We start from the raw sequence: 11948 nt of genomic DNA on the forward strand, positions 1-11948 counted from the left end.
TGTCCCAGGCTTACAGTTGGACCTATCCACGACCCTTGTCGCTGAGGCTGATTACCCTTGTCGGACCCTGATTCTCAATTCTGTCGCAGATCTACTTTTTCCATACATGATACACTCTGGTTGGGCCTGTCCAGATTGCCATGGTCAGTGGGGCCGATCCCTTCAGGATCGATCCTTCATGCCTTTTCCAGACTCAAGGGAGATCTGGTTCGAGTGCATTCTGCTGAGGGTACTTCTTGCGCTTCTATTGTGTAATCATGGGAAGCAATCAAGGCACCTTTGGGAGCGAAAGCAGGTGGCGCAGCCTGCATATACATTGCAATATTCCATGTCGTGTGTTGCTTGGCAGGCGGCGGCTGACTCTCTTGCTCGTCGTGAAGCCCACCGAGTGTGACCTCCTCTTCCACCACTGGGAATAATTACATGTACATGCTGTCGCACTGAGCAAAAGTTTGCTCCCTCGTGAATGCCGCGCCAAGAGCCCAGACCCTATTCTTATCCATCATCTGTGAAGCGTGCAGGGCCCAGCAATAATGCGCCCAGAGACCGCAGCGACTACAGCCTGCAGGGGCGGATAATGATAGGACGCGATGCACCCTCACCAGTCTCGGCATTGATCCCATTCCTCCACAAGCGCCCGTCATGCGCCCACACACGTTGCATCGCACGGCACGGCACTTGAGATTTTGTCTCGGTTGGGCACCAGTTTGGCAACCGGCGTGCAATGTGACCCCATGTGTGAGATCAGTGGATCTATACTTCAGGTACGTCGCAGTCAGCGGATCGCTGCGTCCTCGACTCCTGATGCAGGATCGTCACCAGACGAAACACGGCCAACACATGTATGCACTCCTTGAGACCTGCTAGGCCGTCTGCCCAGCCGCCAGCACCTTTATATCAACCTCAACCCCGGCTGCCGCTGGGTCAGCCCTTCTCGCGGCTCCGTTTGCTTCCTAAACATGCTTCCATGATAATGGTTCCTCTCTCCAACATTGCCAGCCTCGCCCTGCTGGGGGTGGCCACCGCCGTCCCGTGTAAGAGAACCATCGACCCCATCGTCAAGGGCGATCCAGAAGTCCTTGGCCTTGTAACAAACCCGGCCGTCAGCCGCGACTCGTGCGGCTCTGTCCGATTCCAGGACCGCGACTTTTGGACATGTCGCGACACCCAGAACATCAACGAGAATGGCAACCCAATGCTCCCCATCGTTTCGACCACGGCCGCCTGGACCAAGTTCAACCTGGATGGCTCCCCTCATGTCGAACCCTTCCTCGACGGGTCCAGGGGCGTGCTCATGACGGGCGACAATGGCATCGACAACACCAACGTCTACTTTCCACTCCAGCCGGGCCAGTGCGAGAACAACACGGCTGGCATGTGCCCTGATGGTACCCGCTACGCCATCTGGCCCGACAGTCCTCCCATGGTGACCTCTGGCAAGGACGGGGGCATCATCACGGCCTACACGTGGATCATCAACATCCGCATCTACCCGGACTTCAGCACCGACATCCCCGACCCCTCAGTGAGCCTGTACAAGATGACCTACGACCCGTCCGCTGCCTATGGCAACGAAGATGCCTTCCCCCAGGTGTCCCTCGTCGACGGCAGCTTCTGGGCCCAGGACACCATCCCCTACGGCGCATACGGCAACGTTGTCCGTGACGGCATTGCCTACCTCTACGGGCAGACATCCTCCGACACCGTCGCGCTGGCCAAGGTGCCCGTCGACTCGGTCGAGGACAAGTCCAAGTACGAGTACTGGGTCAACGGCGCCTGGACGACCACGGCGCCCTCCAAGGACGACCCCAACGCCAACATCCCCGCGGTCAGCGCGGGCGGGCAGGGCACCTACTACTACTCCGAGGCCTGGCAGTCGTACGTGTGGATCGGCCAGGCCGGCTTCAGCATCGGCGCCGAGTTCTACATCACCACGGCGCCGGACCCGCGCGGGCCCTGGGAGCCCGCCAAGATGTTCTACAAGGGCGAGGACGGCAACGCCGCGCTGCCGGCGTACTCGCTGCAGGCGCACCCCGACATGGTGCCCGAGGGCAGGAATCAGATCTACCTGACGTACACTAAAACGGACCGCGATGAGGGCGTGGATTTTGACATTTACTCGACCCCGTTGGTACTTGTCGAGTGGGAGTATTAATAGACGGCGGTCCCGTGGGTGCGGGATAATTATACCAGTGTATATAGAAGATGGGTGGTTGAAATCACCTTGTAAATAGCTCAACTTGCACATAGCTTCAAAATGGGATATGCGCCACGACGCAAAAATATCAATTCTTACTCGGTCTGCCCCGTCCTTTTGAATACCAGCTAGGCCGGGTGGGCGCCGGTCGGATTCGAAAGCCGCGACCCATGGTTACCACTTGGATTATTGGGTTGGAGAGACGCAATCTGGCTGGCTGTGATGATGGATACTAGATATCACAGACTTTCGAATGGTCGATTTTGAATTATGTCGTAGTTGGCAATGGAATCGACATTAAATCTCGATATGGACGTCTCTGTCCTTACTCTTCCCCTGGGTTCCGTTCCTCTACCGGCGTGACATCCCAAGTACTTGCATTAGGCAACTTGCAAACGCTTAGATTGACATGCAGTGTTTCAATAATTTCTGCGAGAAAGGGCTTGCAGATACTCTTCTAATTGTGCTCAGAAGCTCCGCAAGGCATGCTTGCAGTCCCACGACAGGTTACACCGATACGTATGGACGGGGACTTGGCGCCATCTATCCAGCTCGACCATGCTCTCCATACTGCCACATTCTCCCACTGATGCCCGTGGACAGAGACACAAAGTATTGCACCATTGGGCCTTGCCGTTGTACTTGGGCTGTGATGCGCAAGGCTTCAATCACGAATTATCGTGTCTTCATTGTACCGCACGCATCACATATACTTATATACCAGCCTGGCATGTCGACCATAGCCACCCCAATGATGGACCCATAAAAGGGGTAGTTATGGCTCTCTGTCAGCTCTAGGGCCGGCCGGACATGTACGGCCTGGGCATCCGCATCGCCGTCTACACCCAGCGGTTCGGCGCCGTCCCCATAGGCCACATGAACCACGTCAACGAAACCTCTATACCAAGTATTCGCATCCTCGGTATATTACTCACGGTCGCCATCACCCTCCCACTCATTATCCAAATTGTCCGGCAGGCCCTCCAGGCTGCCGACATTTACGTCACGCTCCTCCTCGCGACAGGAATATACTGCTATTCTCCCCAGATTCTCGAGGGCCTGCATACATTATGGGCTTCTTCTTCTCCCAGGTCCGGGTACTCAGTGACAAATTCATTGTATTAAATGCTGCATCATATATTTGCATGATCGTCGCCTGCACGGGGACTGGTCTGCGAGCCATTGGATTCAAGGTCAGGATTTGGAGGCGGGCGAGGCGGAGAGCACGTCGTTCCAGGTACGAGTGCATGTGGTTCCTGGTTCCCTTCCCTTTAGAGATAGTGATACTAACCTGTGGTAGACATAAATACGATGAAGCATGGAGACTGGTCTGCACTTTCTCCAACGCCACCGTTGTGTCCGCCCTCGTCGCCGCCGTGGAGCTCACCATCAAGTGGAACAAGATCAGGGGCGTCAATACGGTCGACACAGTCGTGCAGATGGCGCCCCTGCTGTTGAGCTTCATAGCCGTCCTCCGTGCCCTATTCGACACATGCGAATTCTCCAACAAGGAGGACCAGGATGAAGAATCCCCTCCGCCACCAGAGGCACGAACACGTATGCCTCCTCCAGTCCCGCCACCGCCACCATTGTCGACTTCAAACTCGTCCCCATCTTCATCGTCGCGAAAAGCTTCGCCGGGTGGGAGGGGCCTATTCTAATTGGGGGCTTTGTTGGATGATGATGGGTCTATGAGTTTCCCGTCTCCGCCTCATATGGTATAGATCTGGAAGTGGCGGTATTGGGTAGGCAGGTCCTATCGAGGTATGGTCACTTGTCGCGCAACACCAGGGAAAAGTCATAGTTATTGCAAAATCGAAATTGATTGGAGTTGTCTGGCCTTAGCTGTCTGTCCTAGGGTCATTTTAAACCATTACAGCATTGGTTAATATAAAACCCCATGGTCCCCCGGTAATCAACACAATAATCCAAGCGGAAATGGGAGATAGTCCGAACGACAATTCATTTCTACATTTTTGGCATGTTTTTTATGAAACAAATTCAATTTTCCGATGTGATTCATTTTACACATATGTATCTGATGTGGAATTCGAGTCTGAAGTGGCTCCGTGCGCTACGCGTCAGTGGGGAATAAGGTTATAGTGTTATTTTCACGCCAAGTCTTCCATGAAATAGGCATGGTGCCAGAGTGGTTAATGGGTAGGACTCGAACACCTTTAAAGGCAATCCTATGGCTTCGGCCGCGGCGGTTCAAATCCGTCCCATGTCGTTTATCTTTTTCTTTTTTTTGTCGCCCCATCACATTGCCCCTTTTCACGATTCTTTTTGCGTTTTGCTCACTATCTCCCCTCACTCCCAATTGAAGATCTAAAATCAGGCATACGGAGGTCTATTTATCTCCCTTGGAAGGGCTTTGTGACCTCAAGTACCTCTATCGGACCTACTATTTGCCATCCTGCTCCGACCTTCCAATACTAACCTGGTCCCTACCAGATCTAGGTATATCAAGAACCTACACAATGTGAACTGGATTCCAATATTCACTCATGACTCACTCCCCGGGCCATCAGACGTCTGCAGACTTGACACCCCATCGGCCTTCTTATCGCCATAGTCAAACTCGTCCATGTCTCCCCACGTCTCCCTCGTCAGCCAGCTCGCATCGCCAGCCCGGCTCCACCCCCTCTGCAGCTGCCTCTCGCGGCTCACGCGCTTCAGCCTGTTGGCCTCGGCGCCCGTGAGGTGCAGGTACACCTCGACGGCGAAGTAGTGGATCATCAGCGCCAGCATGCCCGTCGGGGCAAAGGTGACCTGCGCCGTCGCCCCCATCTCGTGCAGCGGCGGGATGCCCTCCGCCGTGGGCGCCGCGTACTTGTTGGCCAGCACGGCGACCGTGGTGTCGGGGCTCCCCGCGCACTGCGGGTAGAAGGCCGGCGCGAGGCCCGGCTGCACGAGCGAGAGGATGGCGTCGACGCTGTGGCAGGCCATGGTGACGTAGAAGCCGCCCCGGCGGCTCACGACCTCCATGGCGGCCAGCTGGATCAGGCGCTGGGTGATGATGACAAAGGCGTAGGACCAGGCGCGCAGCATCCATGCGCGGTGCTGGTCGATCTGGAGGCGCTTGATGTTGATGTAGGCCATGAGGAGGGACCCCGTCGTGGCCACGGTCAGGATGACAACCAGGATGCGGGCGTCCAGGGAGCCGCCCAGGGCTTTATCGGCGATCATGTTGGCGCCAACGTTGCCGATGATGAGGAGTGTCATCAGGATGTAGCCGTTGAGGCGGTGGAAGAGCATGAACCTGTGGCGAATCGCCGGCAGAAACTGCCAGGGAAGCAGGAAGCCGATTGGGATGACACAGGCCAGGTGCAGTAGCATGCCGACGCGCCCGCGGCCGTGGCTCTGGTGCTCCCAGTCGCCCGTCACCCACTTCTCCTTCTTGTATGTGTCGTCGTAGTCGAGGTACATGGCGCGCGAGGCGCAGAAGCCCAGCGCGGCCCCGGCAAAGATGACCCAGAGGGGGAAGTTGTAGCCACGCCGGAAGCCGAGAGGGTTGTAGATGCGCCGCGCGGCGGCGACGAACTTGTTTGGCGGCTCTTTGCCGTGAGACTGGTAGTAGAAGGGCATCGTGGAGTTGGGGCCGCAGAGTGTAAGTGAAGGCGGATGGGAGATATGGCTACAGAGCCAACTTGAAGAGAGATTTGCAACAACCAAAGACAGGTCGAAAGCTTTGGCTATTAATCCTTTGCGTGATGAACTTCAAGAAAGTAAGCTCACAACAATCACGGAATACTCGAGCCTTTTATAATTCGCATCCCTATCTCGTCGTCTTCCATCTTCATATACCTCCTTGACCCTATTCAATATGGGTGCCTGCCATTCTGAGTCGTCGCAGGCAACGTACATACAATTCTGCACCTCAACCTCAAATTCCGCATTCAGCTGCGGCTCGGACCCGTGTAATACTAGGGTCGGACAGCATTACTCCGTTGTTGCGACAGCAATGAGGCTGGAGAGGCCCGGCTCCCCATTGTGACTCCCAGCCGCGTGGGGTGACGTTATTCGCATTCGCATAGACGGGGGAACTTTCATGTAAGTATGCTACGGGCTGACATATCGGTGTTGTGTGGCGTCGAGATTTATTACAAATATGGATATTAGAGTGGGAGCCATGGCCAGCGGCTGTCAAAGGCAACTTTGCCGGATGCGAGTGCGAGGCTGCGGCTCGTCCTCCCGTCTTTTTCGTCAGCACCACCAGCATTATCAGCAATAAAAGGCGGGCCGGGTGATCAGTAGGTCTCAAAGGGTTACGCCGCCGGAGGTTGGAGGAATTTGGGCCCCGGTCGGGAGCGGCGGCCGGTTTGGCCTTCGCTGTTGAACTGTGGACGGGAAGACTACATTTCCTACAATAATAGCGCTAGTCGATGGATACTGCATCACTATCAACCGCGTTGTTGAGCAGGGGTCGCGATCTCTGTTGCGGAGTTCTTATTGGGGTAAGTTGCCGTCTGAGAGCCATCTTGGCACTTACGAGTACGGATGCCTACGAGCAGTGCGGAGTACAAGGCTGTGGTCAAATTGACCGCCTCGTGTCCTCGACCTAATACTTTGAGCAACTCCTACTTTTCACAACTCGAGAGATATCTTCTTGGCAGCGAAGGCCACGCAGCCGACGTCACAGACCAGGGATTTGGCAAATCAGCCCCCTGGACCCTAGATTCATCATTCATACCAGGATTTCGTCCCAGATAGCAGTAGAATGATGGTCGGTGGGCCGCGTCATGTCCACGTCGGCTACTCAGCTCACAACACCTTCCAATCTCTACAGGATCTGAGTGCGATTTGGTGAGAGTGCGTTATGACTGTCAGTGTAGCCCGAAGGATTCATTCAGGCTTATCGAAGTTCCAAGTGCCCCTTACGAATCCCCGGTGGTTGCCTGGGCATGACAAGAGAGTCCGTCCCGAAGTTGACACGCCAGCGAGGTCGGAGCGCCCAAGCCGCTCGACGAGATATTGGAGAAGTCGCCGGGGGCGGCAGACCCAATTGTGAGATTCTCAGGTTACCAAAGGTAAAAAATTCCGCGAGGAAGGGGTTGAATGCTAGATGGGGATAGTCAATAGTTGCCCAAACAAATGGGGAATATGAGATTGAATTGCGTCTCGGTCATGGTCGCTCGGTCACCGGTGAGCCCAGGCCCCGCTCTGGATACCCACCCATTTCTCCCCGCAACCACGGCACTCGCACCCAAAAGTAAACAATCTTCCTTCCACACTCGGCCATTGTCGCTCTTTTCATTTCTCACCCGCCGCCATGTCGTCCAAGGAGGCTTCCAAGGACAAGGACAAGTCCAAGATCCATAAGCTCGCTCTCAAGGGCAGCGCCAAGCTGGTCGCCGAGTTTGTGAGTCCCGCCCACGCCCCTCCAACCTGTGTTTGCGTCGCAAAGCTCTGGGTAGCTAACGTTGAATGACTCAAACAGTTCCAATACTCGATCCATACCATCCTGTACATAACCCACGACCCAATTCCATATCCGCGATGGACAGCGATTGACTCCAAGTTTACAGGTTCCAGCGCGGCGTCTACCCTGCCGAGGACTTCACAGCGTAACGCTCCCTGTGGCCAACACTCCCGATCCTCTGCCCCATGCTAATACCCCCTGCGCAGCGTCAAGAAATATGGCCTAAACATGCTCGGTACGAATCCCTTCTCCGACTCCGAATCCCCCGCCGAAGTACCGGGTATCTAACACATTGCAGTCTCGGCCGACGACCAGGTCAAGGCCTACATCAAGAAAATCATGTCCCAGCTCGACAAATGGATGGTCCGCGGCAAGATCTCCAAGCTCGTCATCGTCATCACCGACAAGGACACAGGCGAGCACGTCGAGCGCTGGCAGTTTGACGTACGCTTTCTTCTCTACCCCCCCCCCCCCCCCCCCCCTCGTCCCCAGACAAGCGCGAGAGCCCTTCCCAACTAACGCCGTCCCCCTCCACCCGCGCAGGTCCAAATCTTCCAGCCGATCAAGTCCTCCAAGTCCAGATCCAAACAGCCCGCCGCGCCGACCGACCAGGAAAACTCCTCCTCTGCTGCTGCCGCCGCCGCCGCGCCCGCCGAGAAGACGGAGCAGGAGATCCAGGCCGAGGTCGCCGCCATCTTCCGCCAGATCACTGCGTCCGTCACGTTCCTGCCACAGCTCAACGGTGACTGTACCTTCAACGTGCTCGTCTACGCCGACGCCGACTCGGACGTGCCCGTCGAGTGGGGCGACTCGGACGCCAAGGAGATCGAGAACGGCGAGAGGGTCCAGCTGCGCGGCTTCAGCACCGCGAACCACCGCGTCGACACGCTGGTGAGCTACCGCCTGGGAGATTGATTTTGATTGATATGGTGACTGTGGGAATGCGGGGGGCGTTGGAGGAATGGATACGGATGCGACGAGCATTAGGTACGGGTTCGGGTCTGGATGGCGGGCGTGCTCTGAAAACAACATCATAGCGGAAGACATTAGACTATGGTTATGGCATCGCAGGGGCGTTGGGCGCAATTGGGGTCATTTTCAACCCTCTCTAATAACAGATGGCCAAACATCAGTCCCATTTCGGTTGCGTATGCTTTCATATCCCTAATTCCCATGTGGACTATCTTGTTGCCAAATCTACGACACCCGCCGAACACTGATGCCAGGGAGTCGCCTAATTCAATGGGCATCTCACTCCCATATCCCCCTCAAGTCTAGCTAGCTGTAACAAACCACCCGCCATAGCTCACGCCATTGTGCGGCACTCAATGCCCGGGTCATACTCGCTTGAAAAAGTACACGTACGCAAACTTGCGCATCTCGTCTACGTCGTATGCCTCCACGACCTTCTCGTCGTTGAAAAGCACCCAGCTCGCCGTGCTGCCACCCTCGCTCTGCAGGAGCTTACGGATAAACGCAACATAATGCCTAGGTAATATCGTCAGCTCCAAACACTGGAAACCCCTCCCGATGGTCTAGGTATTGGTAAGAACTCACCCTGCATGGATGCTGGTGCCCTTGTGGCACACAATCGACTGCAGTTGGAAGTTGGCCGGCAGGGTTGCACTCCCAACAGACTCCTTTGATGCCGGCGGACCGCTGTCCCCCGAAGGCTCGTCATCAAAGATGCCTTGGTCATCCGGGTGGTTGAATAGCCAGTCCACAGCCCGCTCCACGTCACCGCCCGTCTCCTTGAGCGCCTTCTTCGCTTGTGGGGGGCCAAAGCCCATGGCCCCGAGCATCTCGATCTTCTCGGGGTCGGCGGTGGCCGCACCAGCAGCACCCGACCCGCTGCCGAGGTTGAGCGGCTCGTCGATATCGGGGTCCTCCATGTGTCCAAAGAGCCATTCCATCGCAGCATTCGCGTCAGAGTTTCCAGTTGCGTGCAAGGCCTTTTCACACCGGGGGCGAGGGAATCCCATGCCCTCCAGCATGGCAAGTGCCGTTTCATCTGGAATAAATGCCGCGGTCTGGGCCTCAGGTTCGTCAGGGAGCTGCTCCTCACCCGGCTGAAGTCCCTTGGAGAGATATGCATCAAGAAGGAATGGCTCGTCAGGGACAATAACAGGGACATCAACCTTTATGGGGACCCAGTTAACCACAGTCATCTTCCTGGCATTGACGGCCAGAACCTCTGGGAACGTCTTGAACAGCGACCTCTTGCTAAACCCATCCTTGCTTCCACAGGCCGAGCAGGTGAGCTCAACTCTCTCCTCGGCAGTGAAGTTGTCAATGCACTCCTTCAGCGTCACAGGCTTATACGCATCTCCCGGGTTCTCTGCACCCTCCTGTGCGGGTAGCTTTTCCAGAGGAACATCGATGAAGACATTGTCCTGCTCGTTGGTGCTATACTTGACCTTTTTGCAGCCAAGGCACTGCAAACGCTGCTCTAGCTCGAATCGGAACGGCTGCGTAGGATCCTTGAGACCACCCGAATGCTGGGACCTCGTGATAAGCTTGAATATATGCTGTAGGAACTCAAGAGCATCTTGCTGGCGCATGGTAGAGAACTCGGGATGCCCCCTACCAATTAGATGTTTGAGCATAGCCGGCGCCAGCCCCTTTTGGTACTTCACTTCCGAGTCGGACTTCACACTAGGGTCAACCTTGGAATATCTCCCAGAGAGTAAGCCGTCGGCCATCTTCCGCAGCTGAGTCTCGAGATCTTCAGCGGGGTCTTGGACCAGAGGGAGGTCGTCGTTAGGCCGGTAATAGCGCTCTTGGAACGAGGGCATATCGAACAGGCACTGGACTATGCTGGCAAGATAGCAGCTGTTGCCCAGGTTCTTCAGCCCCGTGAGTCCAGGTCCGAACAGTGGCCTCAGCTCCCTGCCGTCCTCTGTGGTCATGCTGAAGTCCCACTTCAGGTTCTGCTCGATCTGCATCTCAGTCAAGCTCTTTTCCGTCTTCTGTCGCTCCGCCAGCATAATGCCCCAATGTGCAAGGTGTTGGCCAAGGTTATCGTCCACTCGTTCATCGTCGCATTTGTAGCAGTAGACGTCGGCAGTGCCCTCAGGGGTGATGGAGCCGAGCTTGACGGCGACGCCATGGCCAGACTCGTCGCTGTGGGAAAGAGCGTGCGAGTTCCCATCAACACCTCCCATCTGTTTGCGACCGCAGCCCAAGTTTCCGCAGTCCAGGCACAGCCAGAGGTTCTCCTTCAGGTCGCAGGCGTAGCAGTGACTGAGATCTCCCTGCTCAATCTTGCGCGATGCCTGTTGCTGCATGAGGAGAATGTGCTCGCAACTTGTCAACTCCTGTTCCCAGGCTTTCACCTCCTCTTTACGAGAAAACGTGTTTGCCTTCATGATGCCATCGACGATGGGCGCAAGCTTCGGGTTTCGGGTATCAAGTTCCACATTGCATTCGAGGCATCTCGCGGTGAGCGACGTGTCGTATCGGTCTTCCTCCTTTTCGGCCTCGATGGCGAGTTTGGTCATCTTCATAGGAGGCTCATCTCGCACAACGGTTTTGGGGGTTCGGCGAATATTTAGGGCCAGCGGGTGGTTCCACTGAGCATTGTGAAGCTTCGTATGGAGCCGGTCGCCGGCGCAGCCACCGTTGAAGCACTGAAGGCAAACATCGAGCCCGCTAGGTTCGTCCTGTTGAGAAAGTCAGCCAGACCTCGCGGTCGCTGGCACGACGCCGGCAGCGTGCTTACAATGGAGTCGAAGCACTGTGTGCAATCTTCCCTATAGACCGACTGCGCCGGAGTGGGAGGAGTGAGTCCTGCAATCCGAGGGGAGTTCCGTTAGCATCACGAGCTTCACGGTACCTGCCTCCAAATTCTATCGGTCAACTGTGGCGGGGCAAGGCGGCTTACCAACGGACTCTAGATGAGGGCAAGCCATGGACGATAGACCACTACCAACAAACACCAGATGCAAAAGACTCTCTCAAAGATTCGTGTTCAAGGGAGACGATGGCTCAAGGGAGAAGAAGACAAGGTTGGCCAACAAGAGTTGCAGGCAGCAGCTGGTGTTTGACCGAGTGACGTTCGCGTCAAACAGCTTCTGAAGCTAAGCTCTCTCAGCCTTCCGCGGGGGCGGGGCCAGCAGCCAATCCAATCCGGCGGTCCCTGAGACTATATGTGGCTGGGCCGTATCGTGTGGCGGCAGTCTGTGGCGTCGCCCCAGTGGGAGGCCCAGACACGCTTCGTCCAGACTCGCTCTGTCTGGTGCCACAAGTCCACCCTAACGTCACTAATGACAAGATCAACCTTCAGCTTCGTCATCCGCTGTCACTCTCGCCTCTGGAGCTACAGATGAT

At 56.0% G+C, this 11948-nt stretch overlaps 5 protein-coding genes and 1 non-coding gene across 6 annotated transcripts; 4 read left to right on the forward strand and 2 right to left on the reverse strand.

Moving 5' to 3' along the window:
• Positions 1–973: 973 nt before the first annotated feature.
• Positions 974–2155, forward strand: ACO1O0_006036 (uncharacterized protein; the record flags this gene model as incomplete). Its single annotated transcript, XM_083195433.1, has 1 exon — positions 974–2155. One exon carries the CDS (start codon positions 974–976, stop codon positions 2153–2155), a length of 1182 nt encoding a protein of 393 aa, XP_083048449.1.
• An 852-nt stretch (positions 2156–3007) lies between these two features.
• ACO1O0_006037 (uncharacterized protein) lies at positions 3008–3858 on the forward strand (the record flags this gene model as incomplete). The annotated part of the gene is made up of 2 exons (XM_083195434.1): positions 3008–3315; positions 3498–3858. The coding sequence occupies 2 exons, from the start codon at positions 3008–3010 to the stop codon at positions 3856–3858; spliced, it is 669 nt and encodes a 222-aa protein (XP_083048450.1).
• A 474-nt stretch (positions 3859–4332) lies between these two features.
• ACO1O0_006038 lies at positions 4333–4427 on the forward strand. The gene has a single exon. It is a non-coding gene; the product is annotated as a tRNA-Ser (tRNA).
• Positions 4428–4702: 275 nt separating this feature from the next.
• Positions 4703–5785, reverse strand: ACO1O0_006039 (uncharacterized protein; the record flags this gene model as incomplete). Its single annotated transcript, XM_083195435.1, has 1 exon — positions 4703–5785. The coding sequence occupies one exon, from the start codon at positions 5783–5785 to the stop codon at positions 4703–4705; it is 1083 nt and encodes a 360-aa protein (XP_083048451.1).
• A 1684-nt stretch (positions 5786–7469) lies between these two features.
• Positions 7470–8534, forward strand: MAD2 (spindle checkpoint protein MAD2; the record flags this gene model as incomplete). Its single annotated transcript, XM_083195436.1, has 6 exons — positions 7470–7559; positions 7638–7663; positions 7726–7764; positions 7826–7854; positions 7918–8063; positions 8163–8534. The coding sequence occupies 6 exons, from the start codon at positions 7470–7472 to the stop codon at positions 8532–8534; spliced, it is 702 nt and encodes a 233-aa protein (XP_083048452.1).
• A 422-nt stretch (positions 8535–8956) lies between these two features.
• Positions 8957–11530, reverse strand: ubp14 (ubiquitin-specific protease UBP14; the record flags this gene model as incomplete). The annotated part of the gene is made up of 4 exons (XM_083195437.1): positions 8957–9107; positions 9177–11281; positions 11341–11408; positions 11503–11530. 4 exons carry the CDS (start codon positions 11528–11530, stop codon positions 8957–8959), a joined length of 2352 nt encoding a protein of 783 aa, XP_083048453.1.
• Between the last annotated feature and the right edge of the window lie 418 nt (positions 11531–11948).

Source organism: Amphichorda felina, assembly GCF_050947745.1.
Source record: "Amphichorda felina strain 45539 chromosome Unknown scaffold_6, whole genome shotgun sequence".
NCBI classification, from domain to species: domain Eukaryota; kingdom Fungi; phylum Ascomycota; class Sordariomycetes; order Hypocreales; family Bionectriaceae; genus Amphichorda; species Amphichorda felina.